We start from the raw sequence: 21,576 nt of genomic DNA, 5'->3' as shown, positions 1-21,576 counted from the left end.
TAGTAACTGAACTACTAATAAGGATATTAAATGAACAAGTTTGTAACCACTAATAAGGATATTAAATGAACTACTAATAAAGATATTAAATAAACAAGTTTGTAACCACTAATAAGGATATTAAATGAACCATTAATAAGGATATTAAATAAACAAGTTTGTAACCACTAATAAGGATATTAAATGAACTATTATGAAAATTTAATGGACACTAACCCTTGGTTTCTAAACACAACCAACCTGTTTTAAACCTACCCAACACGACCAAAGACTCATATACAAAGAGTAAAGGACGGAAACGGGAAAAAGACAACAACACATCTACGGAACCGAGTCTGAAATACAATTAAACAATGAAGGGAAAACTGGAATCGCTATATATGGGCAATGATAGAGACCACTAAAAGTGGTGCTCTAAAACAACCACTAATGATGTGACATTTACTTAAAAAAAAAAAAATAGACACAATAACACTATAATAGTAGATACCATATCATTAGTGGTGACACTAATTAGGACCCGCACTCATTTTCTTTTATATATTTTCAAAAACTGTTCTGTTTTGTTGCGTAGATATATTTTTTAAATTTTGTTTTTATATCTTCTTATTCTGAAAAAACAGAAACATCCTTATTTTGAAGAAACAGATAGACTCTGTCTCTCTCAACCCTAATTGTTCTCAACCGATCGAATCAACAATGATTCAACTCAGTAATTTCGATTCATCTCAGAGAGGGAGTGAGAGATTCATCTTAGAGCAATTTCGATTTTGATTTCAAAATTCTCTTTTTCGATTTCGAAGCTCTGTCTCTTTCGATTTCGAAGTTCCACCGCCACCGTTATCATCTGCACCGGCGAGAGCGAGCACCATTGTTTACTAAGGTGAGCACCACTGTCTACAATCTCAGTTTTGCATTCTCTTCCTTCCCGTCGATTCTTCTCCTAGGGTTTACAATCTTGAATATTCTCCTAGGGTTTTCAATCAACCATCTCTAATAATCTGCTCAACATAGGTACAATGTTGATTTGGTTTTCAATCAACCATCGCAACATAATCTGCTCAACATAGGTACAATGTTGATTTTGTTTTGTGAATTGATGTGGCTTGTTTGTTGTAATTCATTGTTTGGATTTGATGGTCAATAAATAGAATTGATTTATTTAAGCATTATTTTCATATGTTTTACTGACGTCCTGTCTAATTGAATATGCCAAAGAAATGTTTCTATATGCTGAAAAGAGGTATGCAGAATGACTACAAATTTCACTTGCAATTTTCAATGCTATAACCATTATTTCTTCTTTCTTGTAACAATCGAATAGATTGGAACAAACTGGGATGGCTTTTGGAGCTGATATGGCGATTGTTGTTGTGCATTTTGAATATTTTTAGTTTTCACGTTGTGATTCATTGTGCATGAATGCATGTAAAAGTTTAGTTGTCCAGCTGCTGTTTTTGAATTGACATTTTCTGCATTTAGTTTTTTGCTGAATCTAAGCACTGTTAGAAAATTGAATTGTAATTTATGTCTTGACTTAATTCTTCATAGTATATTTAATTAAACGGCTTATTTTACATTTCACTGAGTAATATCAGGTACTTCATGTTAATGACACCTACCCTCTGCTTCCTGGGGAAGAACAGATCATTATTAGTAGTTTTAGTTGTTGTTGTTCTTATTTTATTTATTTATTTTTATATTTTTTTTTTTGGATAAGTAAGTCATATTATAACCAAAAAAGAAAAATATACAATGAAGTTCAACACACAGCTTTTGATGGGAGCACAAAAATAAACAAAATAAACTATTCCATCAAAAAACAAACTGAACTTATAGAAAACAAGCACAACATTCCCAACAAAATAAGGATTCAGAATTTCCTTCTAGCATTCTTCAAGTCATGAAGTTTCGCTTTAAGTTTTCTTCTGTTATCCTCTTTTGAAGTCTCCCCATAACTAGGATCACTTGGAGATGGACTCCCTCTATTTCTCAACTCTTGACTTGAATCTCCATTTCCTAACTCGTCCATATCACACGATTCAAGGACATCAAAGGCATTAGATGTTGAGGGGATAGAAGACTGCGTCTCTCTCTCTTTGTTGATCAATGGCGTTGAACCTTGCCCACCATCTCTCCCCTTTTTCTTCACCACTTCCCATTTAGTCGGAATTTGTGTTTTAGTGTCCTTGACTCTCCACTCATGTTTGAAAGAGGGAGGGTTCAAAGACTTTGGCTTTTGAGGGCACAAATTAGTGGTATGGCCAAAAGTCTTACAACCATCACACCTTTGGGGCTTCCATGGTACCTCAACTTGAATCTCATATGGGTCACCATAACCAAGATTTATTTTGAAAGACTTAGGGATCTCTTTATTTGCTGGCACTTCAATACAAATTCTCGCAAACGTAAGTCTGCTTCTCTTAAAAGTTGGCTCATCCAAATAAAGAGGAGTTCCCAAGATGCTAGCTATGTAACCCAAACCCTCTTCACTCCAAAGTTCCAAAGGAACATTGTACAACTTCACCCACAATGGCACACTTGAAAATTCACACTTTGTTAGTTTTAGTCCAGGTTGCCATTTTTTAATAACAATCAATCTAGCCCCAACATAATAGGGGCCATCTTCCAAGATTGTGTCCATAGCCTCTTCACTTTTTACTTTAAAAATAAAAAAACCATTGTCAATGGAGACAACGTCCTCAAGCAAATTTTCCCAAAGTTTCTCCGCCCAAGTTTTCACATAATGGAAAGAGAATCTTTTATCAATGAAGTATCCAACCAAAGCATTTTCCCAATAAGAAAAGCCTTTTTTTGAGATCTCAATAGGGACATTGTAAATGCCATCTACTTGGTTCTCAATCTTATGGGCACCTATTTTATACTTCAATTTTGACACCTTGTTAATCTCTTCTTTAATTAAAGAGCTCCCAACTTGTAGAGGTTTACCTGATATAGCAAGTGTATCCAGACCTTCACTACCATCTTCCATATGTAGATCAACCGAATCCTCATTTCAACAAGCTCGCACGGGCTTATCACTCTCTCGTTGCTTGGAACCCATTACTTCTTTCCTTTGATCAGCACTAAGTGAGCCAAATTTATTTGACAACATCATTTCGTTTGCCACCAATGGGGACACAGTGGTCAATTTTGGCCACTGCTCAACATCAGTTAGCACTCTAGTTGGTGTGTTCCATGCATTAGGTGTTTGATGCTGCTTTGGTGATTGCTCAGGTGAGGCTTGCATTTCCACAGTCCAGCGAAACTGTGTTGTACCAAGATCACAATCACACTCAATTGAGCTATCCTCTGAATCTACGTCTCTCAATCCCCTCTTGTTTACATTTGAGGGCCTTTGCCACGGTCCCACAAAATCTCCAAGTGAAAGAGATTTGGGGGGGCCTCGAATGCGTGTAGACCGGCGGGGAAGTACATTAGGCATATCATCAGTAGATAGTTGATCCACCTGATTTACAAACTCCTTCAAAGATACCTTAGTCGAAGATTTGCTTTTTGATTTACTCTTGGCTAGTTTGCTCTTGGCTAGTTTGCCCTTCTTCAATGATAGCTTACTACCCTCTTTGTCCCTCTCATTGTCCTTCTCTTTCTCTTTCTCTTTCTCCTTAATCATCTTATGACAGCACAGTGACAAGGTTTCACTGGGGCATTTTGTCGAACAGGTAAAGGGCACTTCTGTGTTGTTCCTCTCTCTGTGATGCCAGCCACCGAGCAAAACCCAGCTGCAGGCTTCCACTCCACTGTGAATGGTGCCTAGACTGTGTGGTGGTCTCTCTCTGTGATTTGGATTCAACACAGAAAAGTTGCGAGCTAGAGAGAGCGGTGTTGAAACAGATGGGTGGAAGCCAGGACTGTTTCTTCAGTTCATCCCATGGCTTCTGAAAGAGAAGGTCTTCGACTGAGAGTAGGGCTTGAGAGGTGAGATTGGAGTGCGAGGACGACCAAGCAGGTGTACTGAAGGCGAAAGCAAAACCCTCCACAGATCTATCTGTTGGTATAGTGGAAATGTTAGTTTTGCTTTTGGACTCACCGCAGAGCTATTGAAGCATCTTTGTTTTATCTTTAGTGCTGTTATTTTGTTGTTAAACTAATTCTATGTCTATCTGCAGGAGTTTGGTCATCATGTTAGGTTGGCAACTCATGTTAACTTCTCTACTTTTGTAAAGTCAGCTGGTATAGACTTTTACCCTTTCGGCGGTGATCCTCGGATTTTGGCAGGATGTAAGATGTCCTTGACTTGATACTTTTTCTTTTGCCCCATCTCTATTTAAAAACAGAATTGATTTTCTTCATATGTGTTAGTTTTCTGAGAATCACTTTCTAAGCCTCTCCTTTTGTTTTGCTTGGATCAATTTTTATTTCTTTTCTGTTTGTTTGTCCTGTCATATATTTATCATATTGTTGACAGTTTCATAACTGGTGTTAAAATTGGGATAGCATGTGCAATCCCAAGATCTTTATTTTGGATGTACTAAGTTGTGCTTTTTTAATTATTTTATTTTTTCCTTTTCTAGTTCTCCCCTGCAATTATAGATATGGCCACGGACAATGGTTTAATTCCATCTGCACCAGGAGAATTATCTATATAGAGAAAGCAACTAAAGGCCATTATTGAATCTCTGTTACCGGCATGCACTGAACCAGATGTAGATACGGGTGAGCCTTTTAGAGCTCAGGCAATTATTGCAAATCCTCCTGCTTATGGTGAGTACCCGACAAATTGAATTTGTATTGCTCTTTTACTTTGCATATGATGTGCAACCTTTAACTGGTTGCACACCCAAACAGCTCCCTTACCTTAGAGACTTCTCATATCAATTTTACATCTCACAATGTTAAATGGAAAGATCCAATCATCTACAGCCAACCCAATTTCCAAATTTTGTCGGATTAACACTTCGTAGGAACTTGAAGTTAAAATTCCAAATATCTATATTCTGAATTTGTAAAATTGGTGAGATTTTGTTTTCCCCCCTGAACTTTCTACGTTTTAATAAATTTATACAATGAAGTAGAACAGTGATATATTTTCTGTCAATATTAGTATGAGTACTTAACGTAGGAAATTCCGCACCCCATCTTCAAAGAATGGTTATATCTTTTAGGGCTGAGCAAGAAATCCGTAAAATCCGTAATTCGATCCAGTCCAGTCCAATCCGGTAGGTTTGGATTGGTGTTTTGAATCTGCGGTTCGGTTCTGGATTGAATAATTAAAAATCCGTAGTCCACGGATTGGTTTCGGATTGAACCCCACGGTTCCGGATTGGAACCAATCCGGACGGTATACAAATAATTTATATTTTTATTATACACCATCTTTTATACTATCTTCTCTTATTTTATATAAAACTGAACTCAAACTTAAATTCACATAGTATCTTTTTTTTATTACTTTTGTTTGTTTTTTTTAGTTTTAATTAGTAATGGTCTAAATACTTATGATGTAATTATTTTTATTATGGTTGCTTAAATTCTAATAGTATGTCGCTATTATAGAAAGACATGTTGTTATTGTGGAACTAGTATTATGTTTATATTTTTATGAAATTAAAGTATTATATATATATTTTTTGTTATTTAATTGTGTGAATCCGTGGTCCTAAACCGATCCAATCCGTGTTTAAATGGATTGGTTTGGATTGGTTCCACTATTTAAACGGATTGGATTGGTTTCAATTTTTCAGAAACCATAAATAATGGATTGGTCTTGGTTTTATCCCAATCCAGTCCAATTTGGACCATGCTCACCCCTAATATCTTTTCTGTGACTCCATGACAAGTTCCCTATTACCAAAGACAGTGCTGATTTGTTTTCTTTTCTTATCAATTTTTTTTTTTGGAAGGGGTGGTTGGGGGACTACATCCGACACAAATCTATGATTACAGTCAACATTACTCCAATTGTATTCAATTTTATTCTTTTTCTTTACCTTAGTTCATATCCTCATGGCTTCAATTTTTGTCCATTTTTGTGTGTGCACGCGTGTGTATTAAAGTTCACTATCTTCTCAATAGAAGAAAAAAAAAATGTAGCTATCTAATTGTTGATAAAAAATTAGAAGAAAAAAAAAGGAACAGAAAAAGAAAAATTAAGTTTTGGTTTATATACTTCTTCTTGTTCAAAAAGATTGAAGCAAAAATATGATTCCAAAATACAGCAAATACAAACAAAGAAATAAAGTGGCACACCTGTCAGTGACCTGCTTTCAATTAAAAGAGAGTGAATACTAGCAAACAAATAAATTGACACACCCGCCGGTGTCCTGTTATCAATTAAAAGAAAACAAATAAATAAATTGGCACACTAGCCAATGCCCTACTATCAATTAAAAGAAAGTAAATAAATAAATTGGCACGCTTGCCAGGGCCCTGATATAAATTGAAAGAAAGCAAAGAAATAAAGTGGCACACCCACCAGTGCCCTACTATCAGTTAAAGGAAATAAAATACAAGTAAATAAATAAATTGGCACACCCGCCAGTGCCTTGCTATCAATTAGAAAGCAAACGAACACACATAAGTTAGCACCCCCATCAGCGCTACTGCTAGGAGGGAGGGAGGTATACCTTTACTTCTATTTAAAGATGGTGAAATTGAGGACTTGCGACAAAAGAAAATAGAACATGAAAATGAGTTAGAAAATAAGACAATGCTTTAGGAAATTTAAGATTATGGGGACAAAGGGTATAATATATTACGACGAATGTCATTTTGCACATATCCTTTCACATTAACAAACCATCTACACAAACACACAAATATAATCATTTAGCTCTTGAAGTAATACATTTACTTTCATCATACATTGTAAAACTGCATATAAATCCAATCCAAGATTACTTTGAGCTACAAATTTTGTATAGATTGAATATAAACAGATTATTTATTATTTTTAAAATATGTAATAATGTAATCCACAATCATTGCCACTGGATCTGCAATTACATTAAAGTCCCCATGTTTCGAAAAATATGTTTTAAGCTTTAACTAGGGCTAAGAAAATAGACCATAACCTCTTCCAATTCCTAGAATAGAAAGTAGATTTTCTGTTGGGGAATGACCATGGTATATGTATCCAACTGTCTTTGTATTTTCGTTAAAACACACACACACACACACACAAAAAAAAAACAAAAAAAAAAACTGTCTTTGTATTTTTGCGTCATTTTTGGTGTTAGACCAAGAAATAAACAAAACATTATTAGCACTACGAATTGCGGAGCTCTTTTCGTTGATAAGGTTTTCAAAAGGGCACGGTTGGAAAATAAAACGAGTAATGCCATGTAAATATAAAATTCATACATAAAATTTATTTTGAATGATATGATTGCTCAAGCATGTTGTTTTCGTATTGTTTTTGTGACAAATTCTATATAACAATTATGTTTAAATGTGTGCATTTGATAATTGAAAATGGAAGATCCAAAGTCTCCCCCATGTAAAATTGCACTTGTAAACCCTGCACAACCCAGATTATAGCCAATATTATTGCACCTCTAAAGTCTTTAAACAAACTTAACTACTAAAAGAATTTCCCACTTATGCCTGATTTCATGAAATGAACAAAATGTGCATGTTTTGTTAGGGTTGTATGCCTAATGGTTGATCATAGTTTGTGTTTCCAGGTAAGTATTGTTAACCAAAGGAAAAAAACACTCAATATGGCTGTCTAATGTATGTAATTATGCACAAAAGAACATGCGACATAAATCACTCATTCACAAAAATATATTCAACACAACAATGTTTACAGTAAAATCATAAAATTCAAGCAAATTAAATAAACCCAAATCCTTGACAATGAAATTATTGAACAAGTACCTCAAGTAATACCATTTTCAGATTTTTTTTCAATGAAAATAATTTAAAACCATTACAGGTAAAAAGAAAACTCAAAAGGAACCTAATCCGTGCATGCATTACTTGCATATATCCAATGATTGGTTACAAAGGAAGAATGAAAAATATTTTAAAGTTATTACATCTCACATAAACGTTGATTTATAGAAATGAATGTAGCAAATAAAAAATTAATGTGAAGCACAATGCTTTCCCCAACCAATGTGCTAGGTTTTGAATGAGCTAAAATTCAAAAAATTTCAGTAAGATATATTTGATCATTGCATACCCAAGATATATTTGATGTATTTCAGTGAGTTAGATTTTAACCATTTTTGGTACCCAAAATCATTTGAAAGATCTCATGCTTAATACTAATTTACCAAAAAGATTTACTTATCTTCTTTCTAGTAAGTAAAAAGGGTAGCACATTCAAATTCCTCTCCAAATGCTCTTCACTAAAGTTTATTTTTGTTGATCCCAAAAAATAAAAACTAATGCATTTTTACAAACATCTTAAATGCAATCAAAATTCAAAGAACAATTTGAAAAAGATATTTAAAAATCAATTTGGAATAGTTTCGAACAATCTCTTATTCTCTTCGGATTATCTTAACTATGATTAAAAAATCGTTTAGAACAGTTTGGAACAGCTTAAATCCAATCAAATTCAAACATCTTAAACACTAGAGAGAAATAGTTTAAAATCGTTACCAAGTTTGGAAAAAACCCTTAAGTTGTAGTTTCACTAGCCTAATGTTCAAAATTCTAAGAATGAGACACAATTGGATAAAAGTCAAAGTGAATAGAGTTTTCCAAACAGCAAAAAATGAAGGGTTAGTAAAAGTTATAATTAATAGGTCATATGGGTTTCACCCCACAAACAATGAACTTGGAAGAAGTAAAAAATCAACAAGCAAAGAATTCACAAAATGGACCATTACGCGCGCGCACACACACACACACACAGAGAGAGAGAGAGAGAGTATCAGCAAAAGAACACCAGAAGATGCACAAACTTCAATTGCTTCTTATATTAACTTAGGGTCAGAATAAGGCTCACAAAATGTACCAACATATGTACTAGATTAAGTTGCAGAAAATAGAGATGGAAGAGTTTCGACTTTGCGGGAAGGTCTTTTGAGTGGTGTCGTAGGAGGGAGAGAATTGTTGGAGTCACGTTGGGAGAAAAACGTTAGGGTTTTCTTAGAGGGGAGAAAGCAAGAGAGAAAGAAAAACACACAGAGAGAGAGAGAGAGAGAGAGAGAGAGAGAGAGAGAGGAGTTTTCAATCAGGACAACAACTGGTTTAGAAGGTTTCAAGTTTTTTCCATTAAATTATTCAATGGCTTAGATTAGTTTGTGAAGATTCAATGGTTAAGATACAAGGTGCACATGGTAACAGGACTTGCAAATCAGAAGTGACAAAATAGTGAAAAAAAATTCTTTATTTTTTGCAAGAAACATTTATGTATATTTTGCAAGAAATTGAAAAGCAACTTACCATGTTGCTATGGTTGTACGCTAAATTTAACAATCTTACATTTTCCAACATTATCAGTTATCATGCTAAACAAAGAAGGCAAAAAAAAAAAAAAAAAAAATTTTCAAAATTTTCCCTTTCTCACACTTTCCACTACTTCAATCCTAAAGTTTCACACTAATCTTTCATGGTTGCTAGGAAAGCATCCACGCTTAAGAGGGAAGACAGTAATTCATGGATTATCTTAGCAGCAATACACTTTGAAAAAAGTATGCGGAGCAAATTCATTTTATTAAACATAAGCTTCATGTCGACTGCTTTTTAGCTAAAATTAAAAACATGTACTTCATTTCTTTTTAGCTTTTCACACTTTTTTGTTGGTTGGAGTCTCTTCCCTGTTATCTTGTCAACTGCTCATGCTTAAACAACGATACAAGTGAAGTTAAAGCACTATTTGATTAGCATTTTTGGAAGTATTTTTATTGTATGTGAACTAATTTCGCTTATATATATATATATATATATATATTTAAAAACCAATCAAACAAATAATTTACTTGAGATGCCTATCTAATTCAACTAGAACAAGAAGTACTAAACATTACCAAAAACACTTGGAATAATTATTTGCCCCAACTTACAAAATGGGTGGTCCCACCACAAGTTATAGTTGCTTCATGTGAATATCACTAAACATAAATTGGAATAGTTAATCATAAGTTTTGAACATCTAAATGCAATGAAAATATTGTTCCAAAATACATTTGTTTACATTGCTAACGAACTAAGCATTTTTACAAACATCTTAAATGCAATCAAAATTCAAATAACATAATTAGTCCTATAATTTTAATGCCAAAATTTCTTATAAAATATTTTGCAACAACTCACGAACAAGTCATGGAAGCAGCAATATGGTTACAAAATACAATATTAATAAATGTAAAAATGGATTATTTCATTAAGAATGTTAACTGAGATATAGAAATAGCAAAATAGAACAAAATCGTTACCAAGACTTACTTTAGTACAAATTTTGAATCAGTGTGAGCCAAGAGACTGGAATAGAAATCCAGATAGAACAAATAGGGTAAAAATCAAAGAGTACAGATTTAGAAGAGGGATGATTTTAGAAATATCCAAAGAGAGTAAAAAATGGGGAAGAAAAGAGTTTTAGAAGAGGGTTTAGGGTTTCAGAATAATCAGAGGGAGGCATACCTTGTTGATTGCTCTTCAAAAAAAAAAGAACTTTTGTTTTCTCAAAAACCAAACGGAGGCTCACTGGGATGGATTAGGGTTTTAAATCGAACAATCACTTAGAACCTGCAGTCAGTCGAGCCAGACGAAGAGAGACGAATGAGCGTAGTAGAGAGAGAAAAGAGTGAGAGGAGCAGGGGAAGAGATCACTCGAAGAAGGGAGTAGCAGAGGGAGAGGGAGTAGGAGAGGCGAAAGAGTGACAGTAGAGAGAGAGAGAATACGTTAATATTGGAGATGGTCAACCGGTTGCTCTGGTATCCAATTTTTCAAAATTAAAGAATTCAATGGTCAGGATGTATTGTGTAATCCAATGGCCAATAATTGTCACCGTCTTTGTGTCTGTCTCTTTATTGAAATTGTGACTGTAAATCTTACTTGGCTACAGTTTTGTATTTTGATACAAGGTATATTGAATGTATATCATGTTTTTTTTTGTTGTGCATTCTTCTGATGTTAAATTTTGTTTTTTTTTTTTTTTTTTGTGTGTAAACATATACTTTTTCTCATGTTGATGTCTTCATGCTTTGTCCTCTTAAAAAAAAATTGTTTCTTAGTCACATTTTTGGTGCCTCTTTATTTTTTATTTTTTTTTTCCTTCTCAAATCTGCATTTGTTTATAAACCAGTAATCAGGTTTCTCGCAGGTGGGAAGAGGGGGACTAGTAAGTGTTGGAAGTGGTTTTTAAGTATGATCCCCTGTCTTTCCCTTAGAAGTGCTTATTAGTTGGGTTTTGGTTCACAAATTTTTCTTAAAGGTGGCTATTAGTTGGGTTTACAAATCAAGTTGTGAATTGGCTTATTCATTATTGAGCCATAAATTTGTTATTGTTTTGCTTGATTATCGAAATACATTGCTTTTAAATCAAATATCAATTTTCTAATTTATTTTACTTATTTTAATTTTTGTTGCATTTTTTTCATTCTCAAAAGTGGTGGAGAGAAGAAGTAACCCAATATCTAGCTTTGTATTGCACTGTAAAGGTACGTTAGTTGTTTTGCTTATATTTTAGAACAATATCTTTTTTAATTGCTTTTAAGCTCTGACATTGCTCTATGTTTTTTTCATTATGTTGGTTCAATTGCATCGATCAATTGGATGTTGGATAATGCAAAAGACCAAGAAATTTGGCAGCTTACTATGGGATGTAATCTTCTAGGGATGTAAGAAAATTGGTAGCTTCCCTTTTTTTGCTCTAAATAGTTTGAATGCTCTCGATTGAATCTTATTAGATGTGAAGTTATAAAATATTTTGGATTGATTATAAAAAAATGTTGTGTTGATGTCCATTTTAAGTTTTATGTTTTTGTTATTTGAGCACAACCCTTGAATAATATTTTTTATAAGGGGTACAGTAAATGATCATCTCTAAACAAATTGTCTTCATTGTTCAAAGTACTCTATAGACAACTTCTTTGATACCCAAAAGCATTATTGAAGTGGACTTCTTTGGTATGTTGTACGAGATTTTGCTTAGGATGGTAAAACTTTGGTGTGAAAGTTCCCGTCACGAATCGGGCGGAGGTCCTCTTCATTTCATTTTTGTAATGGAAAATCTCTATTATATCATTTAAGAATTGTGAAATAATTTTGTCAACAGGAGAAATATTTTCGTAAATGTTTGAAAGGGCCTACCTAAGCACAAGAGGGATAGAACAACTGAAACAAAGGATTAATTGTACCATGCCCTTTAAGAGATATGGTAAATCCTATGGTATGCACCCCCAACAGAAAAATGTGCAATTTTATCAAAAAATTTCGTAATATTAATTATAAAATGTGTAATCTCACCATAAATTTGTGTTATAAAATGTCCAAAATTTTATTGTTGATATTGCAAAAATTTGTGATTTGATAACGAAAATTTTGTTATACCAATTTGTGGCGAGATTATATATTTTACAGTTTATGTTACGAAATTTTGTAGTAGGATACATACACATAATATTGCAAGTGCATGTGCATGTGATGCAAGGTAGGATAATGAGATGTATGCAAGGTAGAATAATGAGATGAAACTCAAATACAAAGATTAACAACAAATTTCATAAAAGAGATGCTCAAGACTCACTACCATTATTTATAGGGGAACAAGCCACAATACAATAGGAGATAAGCTAAGGCAATGCTCACTAATCAAGCCTAAATCAAAATAATATGAAAATTACCGAAAGTAGAAAGATTTGGGTTACTCTCAAATCTAGAAACTAGAATAAAAATTACATATTTTGGGAAAAATCTAACTTCAAACGGATTCGTTTACACCAAGTAATTAATGAATCAATTATTTTCAAAAACACTGAAGTCGTCAAATTGGAGACCTAAATATTAGAATTCGACCGAAATCCATCGTACGCCATAGCAAATAGATGGATATTGATTGTGACGTCATTTTCAATGTTTCAACTGAATTTTACGTCAGTCCGAGCATGTACGAACTCATATCTACTAGTGCCTTTTGCCTTTGCTATGTTTGTCCATGTGAAGGAGTTGCTTTCTGATCTTGTTCAGCTTGACAAGAACCTTTTTAATGTCACTCCTCTCCACAGGTATATCACTAGTGCACTCTAAACCCAACTCTAAAATAGCAAGAAGAATGCTTTTTGAGGTAACCATGTCACTGTCATTTTGCATCCTCAATAAACCACCATTCACTATTTCCATGATTTTGTTGGGAAGTGATGCGCTCACCCATTGCCTTAAATTGATCTCTGCAGAGAACATTTCATCTGTGGGTTTCTTTTTTGTGAATGTTTCCAAAAGCATCACACCATAGCTATATATATCACCATTTGTTGAGACTCGTCCTTCAGAGCCATACTCTGTATAAAATATGAAAATTGATATATATATCACTGATCTTTATTACCATTTTATATTACCATCTATATGGATACTTATAATTGACTTCCTTGTTTGAAGATGATTATGAAAAAAATTAATGAAAACAACTAATATCTTGGCAAGTATCCTGGTTATACAAAATGGTGAAAAAAATAGATGATATGTAGCAATTTAAGGAGGTAGCTCAGTTAGGCAAAATATTTTATTTCAAAATTGGTTAAAATGATGGATAACACACACACCTATGATCCATAAAATATGCATTTTGTGTCACTTTAATATACCAAATTTGAATTTTTGTCAATAAAGTTTTTAAAATTTGAGTCAAACTTCTCCAATTTCACCCAACGGTCTAAACATTAACAAAATAATAATATAAATTCATCTATGGTATCAACAGTATGTGTGTCATATTACTTGAGTCTCTAAAGTTTTAAATTTACCAAATTGTGTCATATTACTTGAGTCTCTAAAGTTTTAAATTTACCAAATTTATCCAATTGCATTGTAGGGCTATGCTTTGTCTTCTTAATTAGTGTTTAGTGACCAAAGCAACAAAATTGAAGACTTTTGGAAAATAAGTGACATGAAACACACTTCGAGGATTATAATGGTAGTCATTACTATTTTAATGATTTAAACAATCCCTTTGAAATTAAATTAATTTGTTTCAAATTGAAAATTTTAGGAATAAAATTGGCAAAATTAAAACTCGGGCGATGAAAATAACATGACAAGGCATATATTTTAGGAACTTAGTGTATTTTATTCTAAAATGATTTATTGTCTCGTATTTTCTTTTTTTTTTTTTCTTTTTGGCTGGATAATCCTTTAACGTAGTAATCTAATTAATCTAGTAATTAGTGTCAATATTAGGCATGTGGTTCAACATTAAAGTTGCATTGAAAGCCTGAACCTATCTCAACTTGACATTATGTTCTTGATAAAAGCAAATATATTGACACTTGACAAAAGCCATCTACGGTATTTCTTCGGCGAACTTAGAACATAAAATTTACATTCAATACATGCATGCTAAACAAATTAATAATAAATACATAGAAAATTGATTTGTAACAAAGTCTGTCAAATGAGAAATATAAAGTAAATAAAGGTAATTAAAACATTTACCTGGAGCAATATAGCCAATGGTACCTAAAGTCATGGTTTGTATTGCAGTCTTGTTTTCAGCCAAAATTTTTGCAATGCCGAAATCAGCAACATGTGCAACCATGTCTTCATCTAGAAGGACATTGCTCGGCTTCAAATCACAATGAACCACAGGCTCTAATTGACCATAATGGAGATATTCTAGAGCTAATGCTACATCAATCATGATGCCAATCCTTTGAAGGAGATTAAGGCAGGAGTTATGAGAATATAACCACATTTCAAGGCTTCCATTAGACATATATTGCAAAACCAATGCTCTAAACTCAGGATTAGAGCATGCCGTTATAACTCCAACGAGATTTCTATGTCGAGTTGTTTTCAACACTTTACATTCTACATCAACTTTTGAAAGCTCCTTCAAGTTGCAAATTTAAAACCTTAACGACAACAATTGTCCCATCTGAAAGTACACCTTTGTATACCGAGCCATAGTTTCCTACTCCAAGCAAGTTGGCTTCGCATAAGTCATTTGTGGCTCGTCGAAGCTCCAGATATGAAATCGTTCTGTGCTCCATTGTTGCATATAAATCTATCAGATTTTGACTTTGGACATTGTTTCCATGATTTCTTTTCACAATATACACACCAATAGAAAAGATTAGCATCACTGCAATGAGAGGAAGAATGTATCGAAGATTAATTTTAATCATCGACTTCTTGGAACTATTGCTTGCACATGGTGGCACTTTCAAAATAGGATTCCCACAAAGTGCTTCATTCTCCATGAAAGACTGTGATGTGAGGTTCATGAACGGCCCTTCATTTGCAAGAGAAATTCATGTATTGGGTATGTGAAAGTGCCTCAAGAGACTTAGGTATCTGTCCAGATAGATTGTTGTGTGAAAGATCCAAGTAATCCAATGTTATCAAATTGCCCATTGTGTTGGGAATGGGTCCTGAGAATGAATTCCTAGACAAGTTCAAAGAAGTTAGGCTGTGAAATGACCCAATAACTCTCGGAATGCTTCCTGAGATTTGATTCCAAGATAAATCCACGATTTCCAACACTTTCGATGGTCTTATGTTTGGATCTAGGCTTCCACCTAATGAATTGAACGAAAGATTCAAGTCCCTTAAAGTTTCAATTTTCCATAAACTCGACGGTATGAAGGTCAATTTATTATGAGAAAGCTTCATCACCTGCAAACCTTTAAGATTTTCAATGCAACTTGGGATCGATCCAGATAACTTATTTTCGTCTGCATAAAGTTCCCCTAAGTTGCTCAAAAGGCAAATCTCATTTGGGATTGATCCATGAAAGTTGTTACCTCCAAGATACAACCTTTGCAAGCTTTCAATTTCTCCAAGAGTTGAGGGGATGTTTCCATTCAGATTACTGTTAGCCAATCCAAGTACATTCACATTCCTCAAAGAACCAATCTCTTTAGGAATTGTACCAATTAGTTGGCTTTCAGATACATCAAGTTCTTGCAAAGTGTTTGAAAAATTTCCAATAGAATTGGGTAGGGTGCCACTCAATTTATTTCCTCCCACCAACAAATGCACCAAGGAAGTACAATTTGTCAAATCTGTGAGAAAACTAAGTTCAATACTTCCTGGTTCGTTTGTCAGTTGATTTTTAAATAAATGCAAAACTTCTAGGTGTTTTAGATTGCCTAAATGTTTTGGTACTGTTCCAGTAAACAAGTTGACCGCTAGTGTTAGCATAGTGTGATTAGAAGAATTGGAAAGAGATGAAGGAATGTTTCCAGTTAGTTGATTGTGATCCAAAAGGAGGACTTCAAGATTAGGAAGGAAAAGGCCATTATTTGTTGGAAGGTTTCCAGAAAAGGCATTCCCATTCAAGTCAATTTGAACCATTGAAGACTTGTTAAAAATTGCAGGAGGTATTGGACCTATGAGATAATTCAATGCAAGGTAAATTAAGTTCAAATTTGGAAGTTGTGCCAATTCAGTTGGAAAGTTTCCATAAATTTGATTCTCTTCTAGCCCAAACCCTTCTAAGCTTGAAATGTTGCCAAAGGAAGGTGGAATAGTACCTATAAGTTCATTTTGTCCGAGAGCAAGTTCACTTAGAGAGGGTAAGGTGCTCAACTCTTTCGGAATTCTACCTCTAAATTTATTACCCGCAAGAGATATCACTTCAAGCCTTTGACAGTGGTGTAAGCCCAACGGGATGTTTCCTTCTAACATATTAAGAAATAAATAAAGGGTTTTTAGGTGACGCAAGTGGCCTATTTCATCTGTCAGATGACCATAGAAGCTATTGTTGCTAAGATCGAGTAATTGGAGGAAAGAAAGATTACCAACATGAGGAGATATGGTGCCTTCGAGACCCATGTCGCCAAGGAGCAAGCCCGTGACTCTTTGCCTACGTCGACTGCATAAGACCCCGGCCCAGCCACAAAAATTGGTTTCTTTCGTCCAGTTACTCAACACGTTGTTGGGATCATTTTGGATCGATGATTTGAAGCTGAGGAGAGCTAATTGGTCTGTGAAGTTCGAGGAACAAATGGCCAAATCAACCATGCATAAGAGCACTAACAGTGCCAGAGCTCCCATAAGAGAAGCATCGTACAGCCTCCTCACGGACATGATTGAGAAAGAGAGTGTGTGTATGCTTATGCTTAAGCTTGTGAAAATGTATGCTCACCATAGTCATATCCATACAATATATATATTAGAGGTTTGAATAATTAAAATAGATCCCGAAATCATCCCAAAGCCTGCACAAATCTTATTTTATTGAACTTGAAGACAAGCAAAGCCTGCACAAATCTTATTTTATTGAACTTGAAGACAAGCAAAGTGGGATTGATTGGTTAAGTTTGAGAAAATGAAGACTCGGAAAATTGTGCAAGAGAGATCGCCAAGCCATCTTTTTAGGAGGTGTTTGTGAAGAATTTTTTTGATATAAAACAGCTCTAAAAAATTAAATAGGTGAAAATAGTTAATAAGATAATATGTCACATTAAATTCATAATCATTTCACTTTTTATTTACAAACATTACATCTAATTACAAAAAAATCCAATCATCTTATCAAATACAACTATTTTAGCCTATTATAGTAGTCAAAAACTAAAAAATAATGCTATATACACCAATTAGTGGACTAACTAGTATATTAATTGATGATGTGACATAATTTAAGAGATTTCTAATATTTATAATTTGTATAATGAGTGAGATCAATAATAATACCATATACACTAATTAATACACTAATTACTATATATAATACCATCAAAAACTAAAATAATCAACTTCTCAAATGTACCTTAATCAAAACTAAAATGACAACAGCTAGCATATTTAAAGTTATGGGGAGAAACTTCGAAGAAGAGCCATAGCTTGTAATTCACTTCAATGACTTCACAAAAATACTTTTGGGTCAAGTCAGGTGGTCTTGACTCCATAGTCAATCAATGACTTCATAAAAAATGCCAAATATACATTAATTAGTGGACTAATTAGTATACTAATTGATGATGTGACATAATGTAATAAATTTTTAATATTTATAATTTGTATAATGAATGAGATCAATAATAATATCATAACATATGTTGGTACACTAATTAATACACTAATTACTACATATAATACCATTGAAAACTAAAATAATTAACTTCTCAAATGTACCGTAATCAAAACTAAAATGACAACAGCTAGCATATTTAAAATTATGGGGAGAAACTTCGAAGAAGAGCCATAACTTGTAATTCACTTCAATGACTTCACAAAAATGCTTTTGGGTCAAGTCAGGTGGTCTTGACTCCATAGTCAATCAATGACTTCATAAAAAAATGCCAAATGGGTTCAAACTTTCAATTTATCATTAAGGAAATAAATGGGGAGAAACTTCGAAGAAGAGCCATAACTTGTAATTTTCTTCAATGACTTCACAAAAATGCTTTTGGGTCAAGTCAGGTGGTCTTGACTCCATAGTCAATCAATGACTTCATAAAAAAATGCCAAATGGGTTCAAACTTTCAATTTATCATTAAGGAAATAAAAGAGGTAGAGTTGACTCCCAATGACCACTTTAACAAAATTTTATTAAAAAAGTCACTTCACAAATTTAAATTTTACTAATTTTATAAGATAATTTTTTTTTTTTTTTTGGCACTAAACAACATTCATTGTGTTTGATTTTAAATTTCAAAAACAGTTGGAGCTTTTATTTTTGGAAAAATTACCTAACAGCGGAGCTTAAGAAAAAGTATTACCACATGGCTTATTTTTCAAAATTTCAACAGTAATAGAGAGTACAAAAGTGTTAGATTTTCGTTATTGGCAATTCTATTTGACAAAATTCTTTTCAGTTGTAATTTTATTTGCTCTTTGTTTATGCAAGGCTATGAGTGTTTAGATGCGAATCCAACCTAAATTATGCTTATGCAGAGGAGTTTATGAACTTAATCCTTTTATGTTTGCCACTTCACTAACTAAGTTGAGGGATCTCACAGAAGTTTGACTTGCCTGCAAATATACTAGGAGTTGAGATTTTCTGCTCGAGCGTCACTGTGACAACCCTCACCACTGATTAGTGCTAATCTATGATTAAGCATGTTAAGTGACTGATTGACTGAAATTCTGACTGATTGATTGAGTGTATTAGTTTAAATGCATTTCTATCTGTTTGTCATTGATTTATCTGTTCATGTTTTAAGTTTCGAACTGTAAATTAAAGGCCTTATCGGTGGCCAAATCTGAAATTGATTAGTGTTTTGTGTTAATTAGAATTAATGTGATTTTCTGGTAAACTTAGTTGAAATTTGATTTGGTATGATTAAATTGGATTAAATAAGCTAAATTACATTAGTTGGACTTATCTACCATATTGCCACTTAGTGGACAATCCTAGACCATTCTTTTCTACTTCCCTCATGTTTGATATGCCATTCATCTCCTCTAGAGACCAAAAACATGAGAGAGAGCTAGAGAGTTGGAAGTAAGCTCGAGTTCATCAAAATTTGCTTGAGACCTAGAAGATTTGAAGAGTTCATTGCATATTTGAGCTTCTTTACCTTGAATTGGAGACCTAAGGTAGGAGAACCATCTTCTTGGACTTGAATTTTAGTTGTATCTCGCATGATCCATGAGCCATTAGTGATCTAAGTCTAGTATTGGTTTTTAATTGTTGAATTGAAGCTTGAATCATGCATGCATGTACACATTGGTGAATTTTGAGGTTGTTTTCATTAAATCCTCACGTGCATGTCCATATTTGGGTTATAGTCCATGAATTCACCATGTTTTTGAGTGAATTGACTCATTTGATCATGTATTGGAAGTTTTGATTTCATTTGAACACATGCATGTTGCATGTTCATCATGTTCATGAAGTTTCGTTGAAATTGTGTTTTAATTGAACTATCTTTGGGTTTTGATTTTGCAAATTGATCTTTGAAACATGTCATATTATGAGTTTTAAAGTGTTTTTCAGAAAATTAGCCCAAAAGAATCGAATTTGATGTTTTAAATGTTGAGTTTCATGCTTGGAGACAAATCTGGAAATTCCAGATTTTGGATCCACGCTCGAGCGGGGAACTCCACGCTCGAGCATACACTCTGAGTTCATGCAGTCCGCTCGAGCGAGAAAAGTAACGCTCGAGCATGAAATGTATGTATCCAGTACTTTGCATGTGTTTGCAGTCCGCTCGAGCGAAGGAATGCACGCTCGAGCGGGGGTCGAGCGCCTGTCGAGCGTGAATTTCATGCATCCAATACTTTTACAGTCCGCTCGAGCGAGGAAAGTCACGCTCGAGCGGAGCTCCTTTGTCTGCATGTCTGCTTGAGCGTAGAAAGCCACGCTCGAGTGAGACCCCTATTTTCTGAAAATTTCGAAAAGTGTTTTAAAGTACATCTTTGCATCCTCATTTCATCCTAGGCATTCCTAAGCCTAGTTTAAGGCATCTTAATGAGGATATTGATGTAGAACCACACCGAGTCAAGATAGGGACTAAGTTATTGATTCCCAAGTATGTAACTTAGTGTGTGTTCGTTCTGTAACTGTGTAGGGTTAGCATCCGAGGACGCTCACTAGCCTATCTGTAGCCCAGAACTCTGTGAGTAACAATGTTGTAAAGATATATTCAATCATGAATATTTTCTGAATGATCAACTGTACTGCTTTCTGAAATGATATTTCTTACTGAATGAATGCTTGTCCTATTTGCAAACTGTATTCGTGGCATCCATAGCAATTTACTGTTACTGTACTGTACTGCTACTGTCACAGAGATCTCTGTCGGTTCCCATGTTTGGAACCACTACTATTTACTGATATGATGGCCATCAATTGACTGTTCGGTCTGTTAAGACCTATTGTACTGTTTGTTATTGGATGTACCACTTATGACTGCTATGATCGAATAACTGATATACTGTTCAAATGACTGTTTTAAATACTGAAAGGACATTCATTCCTAACCTCTTTACGCATATGTTATTCACTAGGCTTTAGCTCACTATTTATATATATATGTAGGTGTCCAGGCACCGGATCGGAGCTAGGAATGTGGGGTTTAAACTCCCTTTTTGTCAAGCCAACCAACGTGCCTCACTGCGATGTTCCAAGTGCTGCCAAGCTAAGGCTGCTTTGGGGTGTTTTAGATTCCGTCTTTCTGTTTCTATTTTGTATAGACTATATAGACTGACTGCACCTGTACTGTACTGTTCTAATGGGGATTAGGTCCTTGTCCTGAATGCCTGTATATGATGTATGTACATACTGCTTTTGCTTTGAATGTGTATATGTATGAAAAGTCTTTTTGCATACATACTATCACCGCTTATTGGACATCTTTCATTTACTGTTTTGGCTTCCGCCAGCCCCTGTACTCTGTATTACTGTCTTTACTGTTAAGTAGGCATTCGGTAATCACGGATTACTAGCCGGTTACGATGCTAAACCCATAGGGGCGGGTTTGGGTCGGGACAGTCACTTCTTGCGCTCGAGCATAGATCCTTATTCAGAAATATGCGCTTAAGTC

General features: G+C 34.2%; 2 protein-coding genes and 1 non-coding gene across 5 annotated transcripts; 1 reads left to right on the top strand and 2 right to left on the bottom strand.

The window, feature by feature from the left end:
- Positions 1–569: 569 nt before the first annotated feature.
- LOC114285029 (uncharacterized) lies at positions 570–11,974 on the top strand. Of its 3 annotated transcripts, XR_014342788.1 has the most exons (6): positions 628–883; positions 1,015–1,070; positions 4,131–4,242; positions 4,536–4,725; positions 11,530–11,580; positions 11,715–11,974. It is a non-coding gene; the product is annotated as an uncharacterized LOC114285029 (transcript). The 3 variants fall into 3 exon arrangements; XR_014342787.1 differs by lacking the exon at positions 1,015–1,070 and having other exon boundaries at positions 570–883; XR_014342786.1 differs by lacking the exon at positions 1,015–1,070 and having other exon boundaries at positions 570–883; positions 11,530–11,738.
- Positions 11,975–12,621: 647 nt separating this feature from the next.
- Positions 12,622–17,307, bottom strand: LOC114292771 (uncharacterized). Its single transcript, XM_082892653.1, has 2 exons — positions 14,573–17,307; positions 12,622–13,419 (listed from the first exon to the last, which is right to left on the bottom strand). Exon 1 carries the CDS (start codon positions 17,168–17,170, stop codon positions 15,374–15,376), a length of 1,797 nt encoding a protein of 598 aa, XP_082748779.1. The 5' UTR covers positions 17,171–17,307; the 3' UTR covers positions 12,622–13,419; positions 14,573–15,373.
- On the bottom strand, positions 13,046–15,363 carry LOC145800786 (receptor kinase-like protein Xa21). Its single transcript, XM_082890525.1, has 3 exons — positions 15,037–15,363; positions 14,573–14,969; positions 13,046–13,419 (listed from the first exon to the last, which is right to left on the bottom strand). The coding sequence occupies exons 1-3, from the start codon at positions 15,361–15,363 to the stop codon at positions 13,046–13,048; spliced, it is 1,098 nt and encodes a 365-aa protein (XP_082746651.1).
- Positions 17,308–21,576: the final 4,269 nt, after the last annotated feature.

The sequence above is a fragment of the Camellia sinensis genome, chromosome 10 (assembly GCF_055761805.1).
Source record: "Camellia sinensis isolate YWXY chromosome 10, ASM5576180v1, whole genome shotgun sequence".
Lineage (NCBI taxonomy): Eukaryota > Viridiplantae > Streptophyta > Magnoliopsida > Ericales > Theaceae > Camellia > Camellia sinensis.
Note: the sequence above shows the minus strand (reverse complement) of the source record. Positions and strands in the feature narration are given on the sequence as shown.

Coding starts and splice junctions, on each gene's coding strand:
- LOC145800786 (XM_082890525.1), bottom strand. CDS start 15,363: ATGAACCTCACATCACAGTCTTTCATGGAGAATGAAGCACTTTGTGGG. Junction 14,970..15,036: donor GAGTAGGAAACTATGGCTCG/GTATACAAAGGT, acceptor TGCAACTTGAAG/GAGCTTTCAAAAGTTGATGT. Junction 13,420..14,572: donor CATTGGCTATATTGCTCCAG/GTAAATGTTTTA, acceptor TATTTTATACAG/AGTATGGCTCTGAAGGACGA.
- LOC114292771 (XM_082892653.1), bottom strand. CDS start 17,170: ATGTCCGTGAGGAGGCTGTACGATGCTTCTCTTATGGGAGCTCTGGCA.